The 25,913-nt window shown below is 33.6% G+C and overlaps 1 protein-coding gene across 1 annotated transcript in view; it reads left to right on the top strand.

Annotated features, from left to right (window-relative positions):
• The first annotated feature begins 12,644 nt into the window (after positions 1–12,644).
• Positions 12,645–25,913, top strand: part of LOC149416690 (melanization protease 1-like) — a 32,816-nt gene continuing 19,547 nt past the window's right edge. Inside the window, exons 1-2 of the mRNA XM_089641300.1 lie at positions 12,645–12,726; positions 13,516–13,718. Coding sequence (XP_089497426.1) covers positions 12,645–12,726; positions 13,516–13,718 — 285 coding nt within the window. The remainder of the gene's footprint in view (positions 12,727–13,515; positions 13,719–25,913) is intronic.

A 25,913-nucleotide genomic window follows, 5' to 3' on the forward strand; every position in this document is an offset into this window, starting at 1 on the left:
AAAAAATTGCATATAACCATAAAACAATATATTCATAAGACAAATAACATTTAATAACGAAGTCAAAAATTAAATATAGATTACAATTGGAAAAAAGAAGTGGAAGGAGGGGGGGAGGGGTAAGAGTAGGCTGGGTTTATAAGAATTAGGAATTACAATATGAAAGACCAGTTAAGTGGGAAAATATTTAAAAGATAGTTTATAAAAAAAAATCTTGTTAATTATATCTGCTTTTATAAACATGTTCTCTTATTTCTAAAATTTCTAAATTATTTATTTGCGATGCTTTATATCCTGTGTGAAGTATTTTAAGACCTGAAAAAAAAATAGCATGGAACCATAAAACAATATATTCATAAGACAAATAACGTTTAATAACGGTTATTCTAATAAATTGATATTTGAAATACTAAATAAAAAAATTAAACATATTCTCTTCAAACGGTATTTTTACCCTATTTCTTTATATAAATAAACAATCGGGATTAAAGCATCGCAAATAAATAATTTTTAAATTTTAGAAATTAGAAAACATGTCAATAAAAAATCAGATATAATTAATAAGCAAAAAAAAATTATAAATAATAATGAAAAATGCCATTGCAAAGTTTAAATAAACTTCCAGAAGAAATCTTCTTATGAAACGCTTAATGGTCAAATATTTTTGCATATTTAAATATTCGCGCCAGTTATTTGGTTAGTTCTTACACCGCTAGAGGTGCGCTCTGTCGGCCAGCTATTGCCGCGGCCATATTGAATGAACGCGTGCTTTTTTCGTCAAACGTAATCACGTAATTGTGGATAATTTTCACTGTAATGTAATTAATCCAATAGATTATGAACTTTCTAAAACATATTTTCTTCGATATTATCCAAAAATTGTATGAGCAGAAACGATATTTTTGAAGAAATATCGTATTACATGTGGCGATTCTTTTTCAGTATGAAATCGTGTCTTAATTTTTAATGTCTTATTTTTTTGTATCCAGTCGCCTGCAAACCGAAATCAACCTTACGGTTGCTTAAAATTGAGGGGCAGATTGGTATTTTTTGCCTGCAGACCCCCTGTGCAGAATTTATCAGAATCACACAATTTTAATTTGACCAATCAGAGGGCCTACATCGTCCAGACGCTGGGACATTAATACTATCAGATACTTGCGGCATGTTACAGAGTGGAAGATAATCTCAGTTTTGAAACGTTGCTTGAAATGGCTTTAGCCGTATTTGGTGACCAGATCTGAATACCCAGGTACTCTCACTCCTCTTTTTTCTCCATCTCCTTCCCTTCCCCACTACCTTCAGCCTCACAACATACCCCGATTGGGGATGTCTCACTGGCTGCAGGTGTTTGGGAGCAATTGAAACTCTTAGGACGGGTTATTTCGGAGAATTTGAACAATTCATCAAATTTCAAAGTTCATTTTCAAGTTCTGTGAATGATTTTTTCAAGTTCTGTTTTTATTTCAGTTTTGTCAAGCAACTAGCCTACAATGATATAATAACAGAACTTGAATAGGACTTTCACAGAACCCGAAAATGAACGTGGAAATTTGATGAATTGTTCAAATTCTCCGAAACAACCCGTCCTTATATTCTCATTTTTCAACATTTAAATGAAAAAAAGTGAGCTTAGCGTTTTCTCCTTCTATTATATGTTTTTATTTTACGTTTGACCATAATAGAAAAGGAAACCATAATAATAGAACGAGTTTTATAAGGACATGTTTTTTGTAGACAGATTAGTACTGCGAGTAGTACTACATGGCGCTAGTGGTTTTAGAGATTTAATATATCTTATTTATAAAGGCGCTGCTTTTATAAAGAAAAGAAGATGTGTAAATATGCAATAAGCTGTTGTGAAATAAATGTTTTTTATCAGCAATCCGATAAACGCTGGTGTACTAAATGCGCCACAGGCTAATTATTTGCTTATTCTTTATGTTTGGCCTGCGATTGCAAATTCTACGCCGAGCAGCCGGTGCTTGCTTACCATTAGTGATACGCGGGCCGCGGCTTGCGCCGCCCTGTCATGAGAACATGGTGGCGAATAAGCACCTAGCGGTTGGAGAAACGTGTATGTGAAGTTATTCTATGGCCGATTCGTATGCCGTGCAACCGTATCTATGGCGTGGGTAAAGCGCCATTGCAACGCAGAATGGGGATAATCTCCTGTGAAAATGTGCAAAATATATTATGATAGTTGATTTAAAGAACATTTACCCCGGTTCTCCGTCTGATGGCAAAACATACAACATACATACATGTGCAACATGCTTACGAAACTTTTTAAGAGAACAATCCTTGAAAAAGGTCTCATTGCTTCTGGATCTCCTACTGAGGAGGACTAAGACAATATTATGTATCTGTTTTATATATTTACATCACACTTCTTCTTGAAATGACATAATTAAATAATAATTCCTCTAAAAAATTGAAAAAAAACTTCGATGGCTAGAGGACGTTTATTATTAATTTAAATAGCGTTGAATTAAAATACTACAAAAGCATAAAAGTACAATAAAAGATAAAAAAATTTTAGACCATTTTAATTTTAATTGCACTCTACCGGTTTCGGAAGCACCCTTCCTTCGTCAGGAGAATATTAAAACTAACCTATGATACAAAATATTGACAGATATATACACAAAAAATATAATTTAGGTGTTTGAGAGGGAGGTTATCAAAGGGGGCGGGTAATTACGGGAATTCCAGCAATAACAGAGCGGTTTACTGGAAATATATTTAGAATGGGACTAAACGATAAATTAATTTGGATATTCAATATACTAGCGTTATTATTTAGGGATTTTTTGATTTCAAGGGCTTCTAAGTTATCTAATCTTTTGCTTTTATTATTACGGTGAGGAATTTTAACCCTTGTTTCCTTATTCAAAGTATGTACACAAACTTTTAATAAAAGTACAATTATTATCAGGATAAAGAATGCTTAAATCAGCAAATTTGAGAATGCAATGAAGTTTATTAGAACTCTTGGGTGAATGTTTGCAGATGTGGCCCCGAGTCAACACTGGAATGATGTGTAAATTTGTTGAAAGCCAAGTCGGCAGCAAAGCAATAACTTGTTTGTTTATTTAATCAGTTGGACTATGTTGTGGTCTGCTACATAAAGTATTCTTTCCTTGTCTACCAGTTTGGAAGACGATCAAACTCTCTTGGAGATATTTCTGGAAAGCCAAATCGCGCAGTTCGGAAATTTGGCTTCCTCGGGTGAAATTGTGTTTGCGAAAAGTTTGCTACTGAACTCCAGCTTAGAACGGCGAAACAGTAAGATACAATGTTACCACGATGGAATGCAGGTAGTAGGAAACTAATTAATTTAAAGCAAGGTAACCAGCTGATGTTAGTACCTAACTAAGTTTTGCGGTATAAACATGATGTACGGTGCATAACCACATCGCGTTGGCATGTGGAATGATGCACTTATAAATTACTAATAATATCACATCAATTTTGTTACACACTGTATGAAAACTGTAAAAGTTTAGATTCGAGTTGGTACTAATAAAAAAATATGTAAATAGGTTCCGAAACACCTGGCAACGTCGCATTTCAGCCGACAGACAAGTTAGGTTATTTCAGGCATATTATTTTTTAAATTACTGTTACCGTAATTATTTTTTTTATTAATATAAAATTTTTATGCGTGTGTAGCTAAATGTAAATCATGAATTTAAAATCCCATTTTTTGTTTTTTTTATTCTCGGGAAATGATTATAATATTAATTTTTGTATTTGCATAAACGGGATGAAAATGAGGTGATAGTTTTATTAAATATTCCCTAAATAAAATTGACGTGTTTTCAAAATGTAGTATTCTCTCAATTTTTCGAAAGTTGTAGTAAAAATATATATTTTTTTAAAATTTTCCATTTTATAAATATAAAATTATATTTCAAAAAAAAAAATATAAGTTTATTTTATTTTGTTTCTGAGTATATTTTTTGTTTTTTTACACCATCTTCAAAAAAAATTAATCTGTTAAAAATGGGACTGAACACCTATTACAAATTTAATAGTTAACCATCAGTAAAGCACGAATATGTTACGAGGAAGTCGAAACACGTGTTTTTAAAAATAGTAATATTATCGCATCTCGTCCATTATATTTATTCGGATAAGGACACCTGCGTGTAACACGTATTAAGATATATTCTGAATGACATGCAGCTGCATTTTTAACAGTTTCTTGATTTTTTTAATCCGCAGCCATTTTTCTCCGTATGATAATAATATTCAATCGCGAAAAAGTTTGTCGCTTGCGGCGACATAATATATTATTCAGATTTCAACAAGTTTTTAATTCTGCAGAAGCTCCCCTAGCGACCAATTTCTTCTCTGGCTGAAGACTGCAACTGTTAACTTTTTAATATGGTTACTACTCTGTAAGAAGTCTGTTTCCTTGAAATCGACCGAAGCAAACCAAGTATCATTTCAAATGGGGTTGGTAAAATGAGGCATTGTTGACAATAATTCATTGAAAGGTATTTTCCCACCAATCACTGAAAAGATTAAGTGTACCTGAAATTAACTCAGTTTGCCTTACTTTTTTTGTTTTTTTTTTTCTGAAAAAATAAACTGACAGAAGTGAACTATGGGCGTGTTTACGTGTCCGATGTCAGGCGAAAATTAAGAATTACAAAAAGCGGTTTATATTCACAATTTTTTTTTAGACACAGAATCTATCGTTTATTACACTTATTCGCAATATTACAAACACGACGTTAATATCAGAAGAAATGTAGGCGAGCTACGTACGCGAGCCGCTACACCAAACCAGTCTCCAACAGCGAATGAAGATGGCGATTATTCCACTCAGCAGGTAAGTAGCACGCTGGGGATACCATATAGAAAAATAATATTATGGCTACTAAATGCGCGTAGTGGCTGCCTACACTTTGAATCAATTTAATAACAATAAAAAAACAACTATATCAGTCACTGAAAATGTAAGATGAATTTTATGATGCATTTTAATAGGTATCACGTTAAAATAATATCTGAAATTTTTAAGGTTAGTTTCTTCTTCTTTTATTAAACCCCAAACTATGAACCTAAGAATCTGAAATTGGTTTTTATTCTATGTTATTTCTACAGTGTATGGGTCGGCCATCGTGTACGCTTCCCCAGAAGCATATATATATATATATATATATATATATATATATATATATATATATATATATATATATACAGGTACACGCGTTCCACACTCATATCGCAAAGCTTTGAGATGTGGTTATTCATGATAATCTTAGAAAAAAATCCCATTAAAATTTTTTCAAACAAAGCAATTCTTATTACCAAAAAAATACATTGCATTAAAAATTATTACCCAGTGTAATCGTAGCTTTACTTTTGCCAGGAATGCGCGTATTCGGATTACAAAATGGCCACCTTTTAAATCTTAAATAGAACGGGGAGAAATAATGTTTATGAAACTGTATTTAAACGGAACATTCCGGCAAACGTCATACTCTTACTAACAATAACAAAACATGGCGTCGTTATTACAATAATTTGTGCGTGTAAAGTCTGAAGCGGAATTCTAATATTTTACCCATTGGTTCACCATTATTTCAAGCGATAGTTACAAATATTTAGGTAGACGTTTTTTAATAATTATATATTTTTATGATTCATTGGTTTATAACGGCTGTAAGCAGTTCATGTTTCAGCATCAATATTTGGAAGCACCATATTAATTAAATCGATTGGCCGAATCAAAAACCGAACACCTGAAAATCTCTATCGCTCGAGTGGTTGATCTTTATTTCCAAAATAAATTGGCAAAATATATGGTTGTGGTTTTTGAGTTATTTATCCAAGAGCACCATGCATTATGTAACTGTAATAGATTGTTATTCTTTCGTACATATTATGATAATATGTATTTAGACCGATCAGTTGCTGATATTGCATCATCTCTGGTTTCCACCCAGGCGTCGTGAGTTTAATTCATCGGCTAGCTTATTCCTCCATATTCAAAATAAGCAACATTTTCCGCTGTAGTGGTAGTAGAGGAAAACGTTATATTTTATATAACATTTATATGTTATGAGTTTCTTTAAAAAAAAAACAACAACAATTCCGTATTTTTGAATCTCTTGACGGATTGAAAAAACATTTTCTGTTATTACATCCCTTTATTTTAAGGTTTTCACAGTGACTCGACATCAATGCGTGTTTTAGCACAAAAATGACGTGCTGCACCACAGTATTACAAAGTGAGTGCTTTTTCAAGTCTTTTTATTGTTGTTAGCACCCAATAAATTTATTTCTTCATTCCGTTTCATGTTTTAATCAGTTTGTGCCCTACAGAAAAGAGTATGACACAACTAGAGCCAGTCATAAAAGTACCGTTATTAAAACAGACTGTTGTATAATGAACAAATTGACAAAGCTTAACGTTATTTCATCTCTTATTTTTTTTAACTGACGATCGACATTATCGTTATCAAGAAACTTTTTGTTCATAAATTTTATAACAAAATGATAAAACAGATGTTGTTGATTGGGAGATGAGAATTTTTATATTACAACTACTGGCGTATATTTTTTTTACATCTGTCTCTGTAATAACGAGGGATTTAAATTGTAAAAGCGGGACATAAGACCGAAATATCACCTGGCCACAGAAATGCAAATTATTTGGCACATTTTTACACTCCCGTTTGAGTTCGTCATACGGTTTCGTCATAAGGTTTCGTCATACGCGGTAAGAAGTGTAGTATAGTTAACAATTTAGCTCCATAGTATTAAGACGCGTACATATATTAGCAATGCAACATGCAATGCGACAAAGGTTGCAACAAATTACCAGTGTTCAATTCGAATCATATCTTACTTATTTTTTTAAAAGTATGTAAGTAAGTATGACATACTTTTAAATTCGATCACTATTGATATCGAGCACTTATTATACTATTGAAATTGGCCATTACTTTGGATTTATTCCTGAAGTCCTGGGTAGACCCAAAACACATCGAGCGTGCCTAATTACGGAGGCAATGTAAATCCACAAAATACCCATTAATATATATTAATGGAGCGAAGCTTAACAGTTCTCAGTTTCTAATACTTGACGGATACACCAAAACTTAACGCCGAAAACCACACGATTCAATCAATTATTATGAAATACCGGGCATAAGAGAATTGACACGCGCCACACGGTATCGCTTTACTTAAACACACACTTCACCACGATCAACACAAATGCCCTGATGACGGGCACAGAAACGCCGTCCGAAAAGTTTACTAGAGAAGGGGGATACGCAACACGTCACAATATAACAAAAATAAATCACTACTTTATAATAAAAACACATAAATTTGTTTTTGACCACGATAGTTTTATTTTCACTCTACCGGTTTCGGAAGATCCCTTCCTTCGTCAGGAGAATATTTAAAACTTAACCAGTTTTAAATATTCTCCTGAAACAGTTTTAAATATTCTCCTGACGAAGGAAGGGATCTTCCGAAACCGGTAGAGTGAAAATAAAACTATCGTGGTCAAAAACAAATTTATGTGTTTTTTTTATTATAAATTATGATGAGCCACAAAGTGAATGCTTTTTACAATTACATAAATCACTACAGTCAGATATATGTTTCATAAGAGAAAACAGGACCGCAGGCTTTTTCTGTAAAATTTTTAGTACATTGCCAATTAATCGGAACACGTGTTCATGCGCCTGCGTTTCTCCTGATAATATTTAATGACAAAATGCGAAAATATTATAAGGTTTACGAACACGTGTTCCGATATCGCGATAACACATTCGTGTTTTACTGAAAGTTTATTAGGAAACCTATCAATTCATTCGTTAATTTATTAGGAATAATTTGAAGTTATTCTTAATAAATTAACAACATTTTATATCAGTAAGGTTTCTCAATGAATGCATTGTATTTTTAAGTCATTTTTTGAATGGCAATAAAAAATAAATAACAAAAATGAGATATCTGTCTACTTGTATCATTGCGAATTTTTAGTCACTTATTCGCCGATCCTTCCAAAATCAAATAAATCATTCACGGATTCCACCTGATTGAACATCAGAAGCCTTTTTTACTTAGTGCAACTTCCTACCCCCAGAAGTGGGTACCCGAAGTTGAGAGAACATCCCTGCCGCAGCGACTAACGTCTCTATTATCTGTATATATTTTATTATGGGGAACTTTTGTTCGTGAAGTGAGTTCTAACACGAAACAATTAGGAAGTCTTGTAACGGATATTAATTTTAGTACGATTTTCATCGGGGATTTTTTCCATTCATTTTTTACCGTAACTTTTGTCGTAACAAAGTCGGAGGCGTTAAACTTTTCGCTCTGCGTTCATTTTTAAGTTTCAAGATAAATTCTTTCACGGCTTATACATTGTTTCCCGGGAGTTAAGAAAAATCCTTGATAGTTTTAAGCATTAAGACGAGACAATACCATAAAAGCAAGTCGGTATCTTAACGATGTAAGTGATGTAACCGTGCACACAAATATGCAACGCGTGGACCTGGTGTATTGGACAGACATACGGTTGAATTTGCCTTAACAAATCTCTAAAATAAAGTGTGAATCTTAACGACATAAGTTTGTAAAAACAATATTCGTCGCGTGGCAGGCGTAATGGATGGACCTACGTTCGAATTTGTCTTACCAGGACTAGAAAATCGATCTTTTCGTGAGGTATATTTTAATAATTTCTGATGAACGTATTATTAAAATCTCAGATGTTTCTAAAGATATCCCTCGGGAAGTTAATAGTTTTTCGTCTAGAAAAATAAAATCTGGTACTTGGCGCTAATTTTATTGATGAAAAAAGTTTTACAAGAAAAAATTTTTTGTGATAAAGTACTATTTAAATTAATTTCAAATATAAATAACTTACATCCGTAGAGATCGCTCTAAAAAAATATATAAAATAAAATATGTTAAGAATTCGTCAGAATTAATCAAGATGTAAGCCTAAATGTAAGATACGTACATAACCATTGCTGTTAGCATGATGCGTATATAACCATTGATATTTGCATGATACGTACACAACCATTGCTGTTTGCATTATACGTACATACTCATTGCTGTTTGCGTGATACGTATATAACCATTGCTGTTAGCATGATGCGTATATAACCATTGATATTTGCATGATACGTACACAACCATTGCTGTTTGCATTATACGTACATACTCATTGCTGTTTGCGTGATACGTATATAACCATTGCTGTTAGCATGATGCGTATATAACCATTGATATTTGCATGATACGTACACAACCATTGCTGTTTGCATTATACGTACATACTCATTGCTGTTTGCGTGATACGTATATAACCATTGCTGTTAGCATGATGCGTACATAACCATTGATATTTGCATGATACTCACACAACCATTGCTATTTGCATTATACGTACATACTCATTGCAGTTTGCATGATGCGTACATAACCATTGCTGTTAGCATGATACGTACATAACCAAAATTTTCCAGACATATCCATTAATTTCCATAAACATTCATAATTCATTCTTTTCAAAAATTGCCATCCGACTATCCATAAAAAATCATAAAATGGTATTTTGGATTGTCCAGTTGTCGAATTATGAAAATGTCGATGCCAAAGTTAATTACTGTTTCGAGCTTTTAGCCTAAATTAGTATCTAACGTTAATATATAGATTAGATAAAAACTTTTTCGATGTTCGAGCTTAAATTATTATATAAAGTTAATATTTAAATCAGTAAAAACTGTTTCGAGCTTCAAGCCAACATTTTGTGACTGCACTGCTGAATAAAGTCACAGGGGATTTTCTCTCCAGAAACAAGTGTCCACTTAGCCATAGTTAAATGTTGATTGCTTCTAAACAGGTCCTGAAAGGGTCTTTATTGTGGCTCTGTGAATTATGTATCGCAGTTTTAACACTTTAACGTTTGCTGCTGTAACTGAGCATAGCATATATTTCATAGCTCTCCCGGAGATTGGGAACCTGTGAAATAATTCGCGATTGGTAATCGTGCCTCCGAAAAAATCTCATAAATAATAATGAAGATTGAACACAAAACTAATTGAAAATTCCAGAACGTTATTTAATTAACTGATGGTTAGTACAAGACATTCGATTTTCAACACATATTTTATTATTCTTTTCCTGTTATTATTTTTTTAATTTATCCAAACAATTTGACCTTACTGTCTTATTGTTTGACAATATGATTATATTGAATCTCTCAGATCGAAGGATTATATCCGACTTAATTTTTAGGTTCACAATTGTAAATTTTAGAATAGACTGCCCTGATTTACTTAAGCTCATCGAATTTCATATACCTAAAGAGCTACTCTTTCCAAAAGCATGTTATAATGTAAAAATACCAGTACTGAGCATTTCAAACACTCGCTTGAATCTAGATTACATTGCGCTGTCCTAGTTCTCGTATGTTTAATAGATCTTTTTTTGCAAAACTGAGTTATGAATGCCAATATGTTCATTTGCCTATTGCGCATTAATGAAGCTCAAAAAAACCATATTTTTTGGTTTTTAAGTGAAATTTTAAGCATTTTTCTAGTGCCAATATCCACTCACGGAATAATGTTTCAGTTCTTATTTGTTCAATCTCCTGGATATTGAACATTCAAACACTAAGGACGGGTTGTTTCGGAGAATTTGAACAATTCATCAAATTTCAACTTTCATTTTCGGGTTCTGTGAAAGTCCTATTTAAGTTCTGTTATTATATCATTGTAGGCTAGTTGCTTGACAAAACTTAAATAAAAACAGAACTTGAAAAAATCTTTCACAGAACTTGTTTCTGATTTTCTTAGTTTCTGAGTTTCTGATCATTTTATGCGTTATGATGTCATTGCATGATTATGCTTTTTGTTAATGTTATACATCAAGATGATTTCTCACGAAAACAGCGCTATATAAATTAGCCAAATATTATCAGATATTTCAAAGCTCCGTTGCTCATTATGAAATTATATTGATTTGAACCTTTTATTAATAAGTTGTAATCTATATTTGGGTACAATTATTATTTGGACTCGGAGACCTTTTTCGATTTAAAAAAAAATCTAATGAGCAATAATTTGGCGGGTTTTGAATAAGCCAACGTAGCGCAATTGGTAGAGCGTCTGACCGGGAGTCAGAAAGCTGCGGGTTCAATTCCCGTCGGCGGCATGTATTTTTTCTCGTAAGATTTAAAAAAAATTATATAGGTGTTTCTGGCTAAAACTTATTGCTTAAAAATTATGTGTTATCTTAATTATTGTTTATATTTTCATTTACCTTCGTAATGAATGAACAAAATTTATTTAGTCTAACATAAAGTTAATATAATATATTATAATGTCCGAGCATGAGATAAATACTACGTTACAACCTTCAGGAAACGTGTGCACTATTTCTAACCACGTAACTCCGTCAGTTAACTTACGATAGTATCAGTAGTTACGATATTGTTGCACTGACAACACAATATGTGCCGGAGCGAGACTTGCATATATCTACAATCTACATACTGAGAGCTGGGATACGTTTACGTTTCAATTATGATGTGTGTCAAATAGTAAAAAGGCGATAGGATAACAGCTTCTGTGACGGGTAATACACGGGTAACTTGATAAAAATACATCAAACTACATAATTCCCGATAAAGAACTAAAAAATTAAAATTTTATTAATATTTACAATATTAATTACGCTTCTGACAATTAAATGATTGATATTTCATTTCGCCCTTTTTAAATTTTAAAATCGGATTTTTATAATCGTTAATTTTTAAAAATATTGTTCCAATGAATTTCATGATATTTTCATTTTAATGGCTAATTTTGATGCCAACTCCTCTTTTAAGCTGAAAACGCTGCCTAATTTCGGAAGCAGAAATGCGATCGATTTTTATTTTTATTTGACACCTCACAATAGCATCCCTGTATGTACAGTGGAAAGGCAGGGGAACGATCTCAACACCCGGTTGGGCAGAAATGAGTAGTGTATGATGGGATTTACGAATGCAGGTCTTGAAGGAGAAAAAAAGATGTCGGTAGCTCGTTCTACATACGAGCCGACTTCAAAAAAACGAGTCGAAGAAACGACCCGCTCTCATGAAGCCAACATCAACTGTGTCTTTCGAGTTTCACGCACGTGCACCGGTACACCGGGGATGCTGCTAGCTCCCTACAGCAGGCTCCACCATCAAACGCACCACCCTATTTTGCACAGAATCAAGTAAGTATACAGTATCGTGGGGCTCCAGCCTAGAGGTGCTCCCCAAATTCACTTGTAGGGTGTAATTGAGACCACTATTGAAGAATCGGATAGCCCTATACAAGTTTGAGAGTTCTGACGTCTTGAAAATGAAAAAACAAACTATTTAATTTTTGTACAGACAGCATAGACACAATTTAGATGCCTATGAAACACAGGTATTCATTTAGTCATTTCAGCGATGACGTGTTAAGAAAAAAAAGTTTTTTCTATGTCTTTAATACAGGGTGCGGCAGAGAGGACGGACGTTTTTGAGATGGGTGCTACTCACCCCTCCGTCTACGAGAGAGGTGGGGGGGGGGGTGCCGCTTGACTCGTTTATTCCTAGCATTGTTTTACCAGTTGTCGTCATGGAGCCGTGGACGGTGGAGCACCGCGTTTTCGCCTATGATTGTTTCGTCCAAAATAATGAGTCAATCACCGTCGTACAGCGTGAGTTTCGTCGCCACTTCAACATTCATCAGAAAAGAGCTGTTCTCTCTCGAAACACGATCCTTCGTTGGGTTGAATCACTTCGCAGGCGTGGTGAACTGATCAACAGAAGACCAATAGGAACTCTGCGAACAGTTCGAACTCATGAAAATGTTAAACGCGTTCGACAAGCCTTTCTTCGCAGTCCGACTCGATCTGCCCGGAAACATGCTGCTGCACTTTGCCTCAGTGATCGTTCGGTAAGGCGAATTTTGCATATGGATCTCCGTTTTAACCCCTATAAATTGGCTACTGTGCAACAGTTACAGCCCGGAGATTATGCACAACGAATAAACTTCGCACGTGAGATGGAAGCAATGATCGATCAAAATGAGAACCTCATTTTTTTCATGAGTGACGAAGCCCACTTTCACCTAAATAACATGGTTAACAAGCAGAATTTACGTTATTAGGCTTATGAAAATCCGCAACAGTTACACAAAAGACCGCTGCACAGCCCAAAAGAAACGGTTTGGTGCGCTGTATCGCAAACTTGCATCATTGGCCCTTACTTTTTCGAAGACGGTAATGGTTGTGCTGTTACCGTGAACTCAGAGCGCTACGTCAAAATGATCACCAACTTCTTTTTCCCTGAATTACGACGGCGACGTGTTCCAATCCAACGTGTGTGGTTCAAGCAGGATGGGGCGACCGACACAGCCAGAGCATCAATGGACGTTATTCGCCCTCTCTTCCCTGGTCGCCTTATTACCAGGTTTGGCGATGTTCATTGGCCTCCTCGGTCCCCAGATTTATCCATATGCGATTTTTTCTTATGGGGACACCTCAAGGCTAGAGTATACGAGAACAAGCCCCGAACTCTGGACGAATTGAAGGACGCAATTCGCGTGGAAGTCGCCCAAGTTGAGAGAGCGATGTTGGAGAGAGTCTACGCGAACTTCCAAGAATGCCTGCAGCACTGCATCAACGATTTTGGCCACCACATGCCTGATGTGATTTTACACACTTAACTGTCTCAAATGCTATTTCCTCGCGAACCTGATTCCATCAATATTTTTTTTTTTTGAGTAAAAATTAACTATTTTATGATTTTTTTTAAACCATCCGTCCTCTCTGCCGCACCCTGTACTTCTTCAACTAAAATCTAACTAACTAAGTATCTAACTAACCATCGCGCCATTTTCCCGCAGGGGTAGGCAAGAGGACGGACCGCCAAGCAACTCGGTCTTGACACACACTCCTTGCCTCATTCACATTCATATATCGTCTCATACATACTCTTCTATTATTCTGACTCTTGACATGGCCCGACTCAAGTATCTAATTCTCTTGATCGTGCGATGTCTTCCTCGGGCGTCCCCTACTTCTGCCTTTTAAAAATCTTCATAACCAATGTGAAAACTCTTCACAGTGTGAGAGGTGTATCAAAAACGGTTTCATGATAACTCAACACAGTGACAATCCAAGACACTTTTAAAAAGTGATATAAAGTCATTAGAAACGATGAAAAAAAATTTAAACCTAACTTAACCTAACCTACTTAACTCAGTTAATAATGTTTTTGTTTCATCACTTTCCATGACTATATAACTTTTTAAAGATGTGATGAATTATCATTGTGATGATTTATCCGGTTACCATAAAAAACAATTGTTAGTACTATTATCAATCCTGCTGTAATGGATCGTGGAGCCATTAGCAAACCCACAGCAAAAGCGAGCAAGTACTGTAAAGTGCCTTTTGAGTTTCTACCTAGAAAATTCCATCAGCCGGTGACAGCGAACAGTCCTTATGGTATACCCATTCTCTAGCCAAGTACCGATATTACATGCTAATCGGATTTGAATGCATTGTCCGCCTAATTATACGAGACTGGCGCGGAGCCTAGTACCAAGCCTACCCGATACCCAGCCATGGTAAAGTCATGCGTCCAGCATAATGCATTTGTGCCTGCCAACTTGATGATCTAACGGAGCAGAATCAATTTCGTAACAATCCGACGAGCGGGACGTGATTTTTTTAACGATTCATAAAATATTCGTCAGTAGAACATAATCCACTAACGGCATGATTTATTCCTCTTCACTAGTTCTGAAATATGCATTACGATACGCTTCCGAAAAACTTTCCTGTGAATTATATTTAATTCATTAGAGTCTACAAGTGAATAATAATTGCTTATTGTAGTGTATGTGAGTTCGGGGGAGTGAGATATGTGATGCAAGAATGAGAGCACAATTGTGTGTGCACAAGGTTTTAATAAACGGCGGCATTGCTAATCTGGGCTTGCGAGTAACAGGTCGAGTGTGTCGTTTATAAATTTAATTACGTTGTGTAAAATATTGAGTTACAAATAATATTATTATAATTTCCAGCTGTACTTCTGACATCTTGACATCTTCTTGTTTAGCGCTAACTGAGCTTATTGCAAAGGATTTACTGCAGATCCAATATATCCTTCATGATCTGTACTACTCATCAATTAGTCTGATTAATTGTTATGAAGTCAGAATACCAATGTGACCATGTAAATGCAGCCAATCAATGGGACATTCTTACCTCATTATTTTAATGCAAGGTTGATGAAGGGATACGTAATCAACAAGGTTAAGTGAGTGACACTTAGTAGGTTAATCAAATAATTAAATGGGGTCATATAAAAAGTCACACTAACGGAAGAAATGATCGCACTCCTGCAAATAACGCTGTTTTTGGAAAACACCCAGCAAAAATTGCAGATATCTACTAAGAGAAGACTTCGCATACCAATGAAATATCCTGCCAAAAATGACACACATCCTTTCCATGGTTACCAATAGATATTGGTAACCTTGACTTGACATTGAACGGTCAAAAATCTAGAAAATTGTAGTAGGTATATTTTAAAGTTTATCTCCCTTACTAATAAACTTGTTTTAAGGCCGAGTGTAGTTTTTTATTAATTTAATATAATGATAATATTACTAAGCAAATCGATAATGATAGTGTTTTCAACAAGTAAATTTTTTTAATACATTTTTAAAATTAACATAGGCTTAGTAATTATCAAAATCAAATCGAAAATATGACCTTTTTCAGACCGTAATACGTGCGTTTTAAAAAATACTATTAAAGGCTGAATATCGTCAAAAAATACCTGAAGGGGTTTTCTTTAAACGTACGAAAAAAAAAACTAAAAAATAAATAAAATAGGTTCGTAGTTAAATTTTTTCATAAACACTAATTGTACTTGTTTTTAAAATGCAGATTATAAAACTTTGGATACGTTTATTTAACAAAACTAAACGATAAATTATTGGTATTATATTTTTCCATTTTTTAAAGTTAATTTAATATTTTTATACTACAATTTAAGAAAGAACACTTAAATTTTTAATTTTTTATCAATACAGGCCGTCCGATGGCGCCTATTTGAAATTTTTAATACGGTAAAACATCGAACTAAAAGCTTCTTTTAAATATCCCAACAGATGGCGCTATCATGTTGGGAGTCTTGGGTATTGTTTTATTATTATTATTTTTTTTTTTTTTTGGAAAAAAAAAATTCACCGTCTCCAGATATTTTCATATCAGAGGGTTCGGCTCGGTAGAACTTCTAACAGGGCCTATAAATCCTACTGATCCCTCAACATAAATATTTAAAAAATCTTTTGTTATCCTACATGTATTCAAAATGACCGACTTTTGCATCTTTATATATAAATTTTTTGATAGATCTAATACGCCTAAATTTTTAATTAGAGAGCTAGGTATAATGCCAGTAGCCGAAATAACGAATGGTAATATTTTTATAGTCTGAGAATGCCAAATTCTTTTTATTTCATTTCCTAAATCTGTGTATTTTCTTATTTTTTCACTAACAGATTTTTGAATATTACAGGAATTTGGAATAGCAACATCAATGATATAAGTTATTTTTTTAATTTTGTCATGTAAAACTATATCGGGTCTATTATGACTAATCGCTCGGTCTGTTAGTATAGTTTTATCATAATATATTTTATAAAATTCGTTTTCTAAAAATGAATTTGGTTCGTATTCATAATATGGTACTACATTACGGCAGTCAATCAAGTTATGTTTAATTACCAAATTTTGGTGAATTATTTTTAAAACTTGATTGTGCCTAAATGTATACTCGGACGGTGCTAATATAGAACATCCCGATATAATATGTTCTATAGTTTCCGGAAAAGCCAAACATTTTCTACACAAATCATCAATTTGATTTGTATCTTTGATTATATGCTTTCTATAATTTTTAGTATTAATGACTCTATCCTGAATTGCAAGCATAAATCCTTCTATTTCTGCGCTCAACTCTCCAATACTCAACCATTTGTTTGACTTAATTTTGTCAACATACGTTTGGTTGAGATAATTGAAGTGTTTTGCGTGTAAAATTTTATTTGACCAGGAATCTAATAATTCCTGGTTGGGATTTATAAAAATGTTGGCATTCTCATCGTATAAATTTAAAGGTGTAATATTTCTATCTGCCTTGCAAATTATTTTGTGCATTTCTGAGCTATGAGCTTTCCTATGGAAAAAAGTTCTTAGCATTTCTACCTGATTATGTTTCAAAGAAGTTATTTTGACTATACCTCTACCTCCTAAATTTCTAGGTAAATTAACTCGTTCTATAGCTGAATTTGGATGGTGGCAATTAAACTTTGTTAGCGTAGTTCTAATTAATCTTTCTAAGTTATCTAAATCTGTATTAGACCATTTAATTATGCCAAATGAGTACGTTAATAGAGGTATTGCCCAAGTATTTATTGCTTTTACTAAATTTTTAGCAGATAGATTGCATTTTAAAATTTTCCTTATCCTAGTTTGAAATTTAATCCTAATATCATTTTTAATACTACTATGGTCTAATCTATTTGATTGTGGGTATCCTAAATACTTATAAACCTCATCCCTTTTCATACTAGTAATTTGGAAATTTCTAAATATACTCTCGTCCCCATCTACAATTTTGCCTTTCTCTATATGGATCGTTCTACATTTATCTAAACCAAATGTCATTTTGATATCATCTGAAAAGTTTTTAACTACCTCGATCATTTTCTCTAAATTTTGTTCAGAATTCGAAAATAATTTTATATCATCCATAAATAATAAATGCGAAATTGTACTACTCTCCCTTGTATTACCCTTAACTTTTATTCCAAACTTGCTTTTAATTAACATTTTAGATAGAGGATTCAATGCTAAGCAAAACCAAAGAGGACTCAATGAGTCTCCTTGAAAAATCCCTCTTTTAATTGAAATGCCCGGTATTACTATTTTCTTACCTTTTAAATTGATAAGTAAATTGGTATTCCAAAAGGACATAATATTTTCCAAAAAGCTAATAATAATGGGGTTAATTTTATATATTTTTAATACTTTGATCAGCCACGAGTGCGGGACACTATCGAAAGAAAAAAAAAAAAAAAACACTATGATTATTATTATATGATAATTATTAAAATATATATTATAATTAAAATATATTAAAATATTATTATTATTAAATTATATGATACTAAACCATATTTTTAAAAATTAAATATTAATAATATTTTGTAATCCTACATGTATTTAAAATGACTGACTTTTGCATTTTTATATATAAATTTTTTGATAGATCTAATACGCCTAAATTTTTTATAAGTGAGCTAGGTATAATGCCAGTAGCCGAAATTACAAATGGTAATATTTTATAGTCTGAAAATGTCAAATTCTTTTGAACTCATTTCCTTAATCTGTGTATTTTCTTATTTTTTCAAAAACAGATTTTTCGATATTACAGGAATTTGTTTCAACCGCAGCCTTACAATAATTATTGCTTATAATAATTTGTAATCCTTTGTGCTATGCATAAACCTTACCTTATAATCATTAAGTTAATTCAAAAGAAAATTAATAACCTCTCTGTTTGCTGTCTTATTTTAGTTTTTGTTTGTTGTATCTTTTATCTAATATAGTTTAATTTTTATTATTACTAACTTCTGTGATGTTAAAATTGTACTACCTACATGTAAAACCCCCCAGGGCGTTAAATAAGTAGATTTTTTTTCTGAATATTTATTACGATAACCATGGTTTACCGAGATTAACCAAGGTCAACCATGGGGCAGGACCACAATGATATTTTTTCTGTGGCCCAGGAGACACGCTTGTACACTCACTTCCAGTTATATTATGTTGTTCTTCTACTTTTTACGTCTATCAGTACATTTTTGAATTGAATACCACACAAGAGTTTCAATCGCTCCCGTCTGGAGTCAGTGAGACTATGGCCTATCCCCAATTGGGGAATGTTGTGAGACTGAAGGTAGGTGAGGGGAATGAGACGAGGAAGAGGAAGGTGGGGAAGTACCAGGATATTCAGTTCTGGTCACCAAACACGGCTAAAGCCATTCCAAGCTAGCTTAATATTCTGAATGGTGGTGTTACACCAGGGCGATACTGAGAGTATCTTGCACTATGGAACGTGCCGCAAATATTCTATATATTATATTTAATTAAATTGTGAAATAACACCAAATAATCAAATAAAATTTATTTGCACATGCCGGAATTTGAACCCGCGTCCTTCGGATTGCTTGTCGAGAGCCTTACCCCTCGACCACGGAAGCCGTCGAAGTAATAATGAAAAAATCTGGTCATGAAAAAAAAACATTCACAGACCTTTTACCGTTATTTGTCCTAACTTGGAGTTTTTTCTACAAAATTGGCTCGTCTATATTTTCAGGTTCTATAAGTACTCTAGGTAGTACCTAGTAGTACTACTAAGATGTTTTGCAAACACGCCATATTTGTATGCCAAAAAATTCTCGAGTGTTTAAAACAATTTTAAAAATTAAATAAACATACCAAGCTCTGCTTATTTAAACAAACATATACGCCTGATAAACAATCATTTACGAAATATTGATAAAACATATTTAGTAATAAGGCACATTGTCTGTAATTCTTAGAATTCAATTTTTGGTGCCAACTGTTTTGGAGTTGAAAACAATTATTAAGCTATGTCAAGTTAAACGCAGATAACTTCGTAACCACCACCGATTTTATCGTTGTAATTTAAAATGATGAATAAATAATTTCAGCACACATCAATTTAAATAAAATAGTAAATAATAAATAAGGTTATAATACATTATCATTGTATGTTTTCCATACAAATAACTTATAAATAGTATGATAACTTTTAACTTTACAGGACACTATAGCAAAAAAACCACTCATGAAAAAAGATATCTTTTAGATCCTGTTGATAAAACGTTTTTCAAAATGTAGCGAACGTAGAAGTGAATTCTTACACGGTTTCCAATTTTCAACCGTATAGCCTCTATCTACGATTATCTTGGCAGATTGACATGTGTTCCACTTCAACACCTGGAAAATGCAAATCACAAACATGTTTCTTAATTCCATCAAATGACCTTTGATGATGGTAGGTGGTAGTACACAAATAAAATGTGACGCAACTAGGCCTAAACTTTCATCAAAAAGACAATAAAATAAAATGCGAGTAATTTTCTGTGCAACTATTAAAGTGCTTTTCACTAGTAAACTAACATCATTACAAACAAAAGCCTAACGCTTGGCCCGTTTTCGCTGCGCCTACGTGTGATTGAAATTGTCGATAGGCAATTTGTTGACAACTGACCATTAACATGATGAAATGCAATATTTAACTGTGTTAATTTTTATTAAAATTATGCCCCTTGGTGAATCCAAATATTAACAAACAACACTGTTAAATTTCGTTCGCTTAAACATATCTGAAGAATAAAATAAATCTAAACAAATGTAAAAAGCCTCGGCAATTTAAAGCATGAACGTGCGTGCTATCGATGTTATTGTCTCAGTCTAACAAGGGATGTGCGAATCCAAGAGAAGAGTGCAAGTATACAAAGCCCTATGCAATGTCACGCATTAACGTGCGTGCTGCCGATGTTATTATCTCAGTCTAACAAGGGATGTGCGAAGCCAAGAGAAGAGTGCAAGTATACAAAGCCCTATGCAATGTGAAGCATGGACGTGCTTTCTGCCGATGTTATTGTCTCAGTCTAACAAGGGATGTGCGAATCTAAGAGAAGAGTGCAAGTATACAAAGCCCTATGCAATGTCACGCATGAACGTGCGTGCTGCCGAAGTTATTGTCTCAGTCTAACAATGAATGTGCGAAGCCAAGAGAAGATTGCAAGCATACAAAGCCCAATGCAATGTCAAGCATAAACGTGCGTGCTGCCGATGTTGTTGTCCCTGTCTAATCAAAATGCATGCTAATGAGTAATTACTTTTTTCTCTCTGTTACTATCACGGCATTTCTTCTGTTATTCTATATACAATGGTTACTGCAACAAATAAACTATGAAAGTCTTTTCTCACGAACATTTTGTTATTTGAATTTTGCAGTCATAATATAGTCAGTGCTGTAGAAATGAGATCCCTGAGGCGTATGTGTGATAAAACTATGCATAATCATGTTAGAAATGCGGAGATCCGCAAAGAATGCAAGGCTAACCTAAGAGTTCGTCAGTAAAAAGAGATGCACAGATGAACAGCGAATGAACAAAGAAAGGAATGTAAGGAGAATATATGACGCAAATGTGAATGGTAGAAGAAGTAGGGATGCCCGAAAAAGACATGCCACTATCAAGTGAACCAGATACTTGAGTCGGGCCATGTCAAGTGTCAGAATAAGAGAATGTGAATTAATCAAGAAGTGTGTTCCAAAACCGAGTTATTACGAGGTTCTTCCTCTCTGCGGGAAACTGGCGTTATAGTTAGTAAATTATATTATACACTGAATGGTGGTCTTACACCAGGGCAATACTGAGAGTATATCCCTCTATGGAACGTGCCGCAAATATACCTCATTTAATTTTTAATGATTTAAACCCCCGCATACTCAATTTATACCGATTATTAATATTATTATATTATTAATTATAACAAGTTTCTCGTTAACTCTTTAAGTTTTTAAGTTCCTAAAAATATATATATTATTGTTTTAAGATAATATCTATACATTTTTTATGCCGAAACATTAATTATATTAAATTCCGTCAATAGAAAAAAATCGCAAGCTCCGAAAATTATTAAAAACACGTTTTGTCTGTTATTTAAAATGTTATAGCCATTAAAAAAATCACAGTGTATTTTTAAATGCGACTAAAGCACTTTTCAAAAGATTTTTGCCCTATTTCAAACGAGTCGTGTTTTATTAAATATTTTCACCATTTTAGCTTAATTATTATCTTTTTTTATATTAGCCCGCTCTTTCTAACATTAGTTTTTGCATATCTCGCTTTCAAACCATCTTTGAACGCTTACTACGGGCCTTAATTGAAAAATTATACATATTGACGGCCGGCGTGGTCTAGTGGTATACGCTTTTGACTACAGATCCGAAGGTCGCGGGTTCGAACCCGGCGTGCGCAAATAAATTTTATTTGATTGATTTGTGTTATTTCACAATTAATTAATTAAAATAATATATAGTATATTTGCGGCACGTTCCAGAGTGGAAGATACTACCAGTATCGCCCTGGTGTAAGACCACCATTCAGAATTGAAACGTTGCTTGAAATGGCTTTAGCCGTGTTTGGTGACCAGATCTGAATAGCCAGGTACTTCCCCACCTTCCTCTTCCCCATCTCCCTCCCCTCCCCAATACCCTCAGCCTCACAACATACCCCAATTGGGGATGCCATAGTCTCACTGGCTCCAGACGGGAGCAGTTGGGACTCTTGTGCGGTAATACTGTAAAAAAAAAAAAAAAAAAAATTAATCAAATTTTCTTCGCACGCCGGGATTTGAGCCCGCAACTTCGGGATTGCTGTCGAGAGCCTTAACTCTCGACAACGGAGACTAAAAGACGTTTTTATGTGCGCTTTCACATTGTGATCATATTAAAATCTCAATTCAACTTTATGCAATATACACAGTGATAATGCAAAACTTTAAAATCCGTTAACGTGATATAAAAAACTATGTAAGACATCATTCTTCATGAAGAGGAAACTACAAGCCAAAAATGTGTTTATTCTTGGTATACCTTATATTGTAGGTAATATGCTTTAAAATCGCTTGACAAACGGAATCTAGAAACGTGCGATTTCAAGCAAAAATCTGGTTTTTATTTATTTTGGTAATAAATTTATAAGAAAAAAAAAATCAGTCAAGTGAAACTGTGACAGATAATCTTAGCTATGATACTATATTTTTTGAAGTTGTTTCCTTTACGTGTTCATACATTACTATTAAAAAAAATTTAGTTGCTTACATTTATATTTTTAATTGAGTAATTTATTTTTTTATTTGTATTCTACTCAAGAGAAACGAAAGGAAAACCTTCAATTTATCTAAAGCATATATTTTGGTATTCATAATGTACACCAATTCGTTATAAAGATTAATCAAAATAGTGATTTGGCATTAAGCTTAGCCTTAAGCACTTAGCGAGTGTGACACGAAGTTGTATGGTGGACCATCCACTCCGCTGACCCCTGCAGATAAATGGCATGATAGTTACTTAGTAATGTTCACTGTAGCTGCACACCAAGAACGGCGAAATCCTATTTCACCTACTCAGTTTTGTCATACCCCTCTAATTAATAACAAATTACGTTTATGGTGATGATTTTAAAGAAAGAACAATTCCAAAACAATTAGAACAAAGTCTTGTTGATGTATGAAGCTAGAATAAAAGTTCTGTTCTACAAATGTCGAGGTTTATGAAGTCCTGCAGTGTAAAGCCGTGTTAATTCTGGCAACTGCAGAAATACAGCGCTGTTCGTTTATTTCCAACTGTTTAAAACAAAGCACAAAATGCTCGACCACGTCATTCTCTTGTTATGTATAAAAAAACATCAAATTGTTTCCCAGAATTAACTTTTCCCTACGAAGAGTGTTCTATTCTATTCTGTATTTTATTTAATAACTTTAAGTATGGTGGATACTCTCAGTATCACACTGGTGTTAGACCACAACAATGATCTTTCCCCTCTTCACTTCCTTAATACCCAAAACAGTTGGAAAGGTAAACACATTAAAAAAATATATATTTTATTCCGACGGTTTATGGTGTAAGTTTTACAGGGAATGAAAATAATTTTTGAATATACTGCATAAGAGTGACAACTGCTCCCAGCCATTTGGTGCCAATGAGACTATACCATCCCCAGTTGGGCTGAAGGTAGTAGGGAGGGTAGAGGTAGGTGGGGAAGTACTAAGCTATTCAGATGTGGTAACTAAATACGGCTAAAGCCATTTCAAGCAATGTTTTAATTCCGAATGGTGGTCTTACACCAGGGTGAAAGTGAGAGTATCTTCCACTCTTGAACGTGAATCAAATACACTTTAATTTATTTTTAATTAATAAATTGTGAAATAGTAGAAAATAATTAATTTAAATTTACTTGCGCACGCCGTGATTTGAATCCGCGACCTTCGGATTGTTAGTCGTGAGCATTACCTCTCGACCGCGGAGGCTGTGAACCATGTCTATCTAAACATATCCGAATCTTTCTGGGAAATATAGGGTTACTTGGATTCCCGGTGTAATTTGACTGAAACCCATCGGAATAGGTGTGACCGTATTAAGCTTAGATGCCTCAGATGCTACACTTAGGTGCTCAGATGCCACCCTCGAGATGAGCAAATGAAAGACCATATACTCAAATTTAAGATGCTAATGAGAGGGAGTTGATTTACGTTTGATGATTGCCAAAATGATGAAGGAAGTGGGAAAGGCAAATTTTCAAATTCATTACGGATTTTAGACGCAACAGTAAAAACATGTCTTGGAGCCTAATTTAATTAGCCAGTGTCCTATGTTAAGGTTGCATTTCATTTAAGCGACATATACTTTCTTTATGACCCTTGAGATTACCTCGTAAAATATGATAATGTACAATATAAGGAATCCGATAAATCAAGCGCCATATTATCAATTAATTTATTTACTGGACAATTTGTATAGCACCGTTTTTGTGAGATATCACCTCAGGGGGGCTTTACAGTTGATGCAGGTATTACAAAAAATATAAATATTACAAAAATAAAGTAAGTTAAGTTAATTAAAATTAAGAACAAGAACAGGTGACACGAAGATAGTCCAATATTAAATCAAAGGGATGATTATTACGAAGGCAACGCCACAAAAACCCCATTAATTCATTGAGACAATGAGGCCGCGCTACATAGTTCATGGAATCCGGTACTTGACGTCTACCCCAAAAATAAAAGCCTAAAACAACGTTCATTTATTTTTTTTATTTTATTGTTATGTAATTATAACAATAAATATAGTTAATATATAATTATTGTTTTAAAAAAGTTGTCCATTAAAGTTGCCTCAAAGCTGCTTGGAACTGAATTGTACAAATATTACGTTTAGAGAAAAGTGAAAAATATTATTTAAACTGTCTCACAGACACCAGAAGAATCAATAGTCTACGGAGTAAAAGTTGTGGACTGTGAAACTAGATGTGTAATAAATAAGAAATGGATTAAATGCTTTAGCCTGTGTAATTAATAAAAAAATATATATTTTTAAAGATTCACAAATTTTTCTTTTATTATCCACATTTTTACGTTTTAAATGTAACTATTTAATATACTGAAATGACGAATGGTATCACAATCTACACAAATGCCCTGATGATGGACACTGTTACGTTGTCTGAAACGTTGGCTAAAGAATGAGGAATATCCCAAAAATTAATCAGGATAAAGCAAATACTTTTAATCTTTTAAATTAATTTAATGATGGATGGAGTATTAAGGTGAAGGGAATAGTGAAAGTAATAATGAAGTATTAAAGTGAAATGAATGTTATAATGGAGTACCAAGATGCACGAAATAGCGAATGTAATTATGGAGTATTATGGTGAAGGGAATATTGAATGTAATAATGGAGTATTAAGGTGAAGGTAATATTGAATGTAATAATGGAGTATGAAGGTGAAGGGGATATTAAATGTAATAATGGAGTATTAAGGTGAAGGGAATATTGAATGTAATAATGAAGTATTAAGGTGAAGGTAATATTGAATGTAATAATGGAGTATGTAGGTGAAGGGGATATTAAATGTAATAATGGAGTATTAAGGTGAAGGGAATATTGAATGTAATAATGGAGTATGAAGGTGAAGGTAATATTGAATGTAATAATAGAG

Source organism: Hesperophylax consimilis, chromosome 16, assembly GCF_061612785.1.
Source record: "Hesperophylax consimilis isolate HC1 chromosome 16, BYU_Hcon_1.0, whole genome shotgun sequence".
NCBI classification, from domain to species: Eukaryota; Metazoa; Arthropoda; class Insecta; order Trichoptera; family Limnephilidae; genus Hesperophylax; species Hesperophylax consimilis.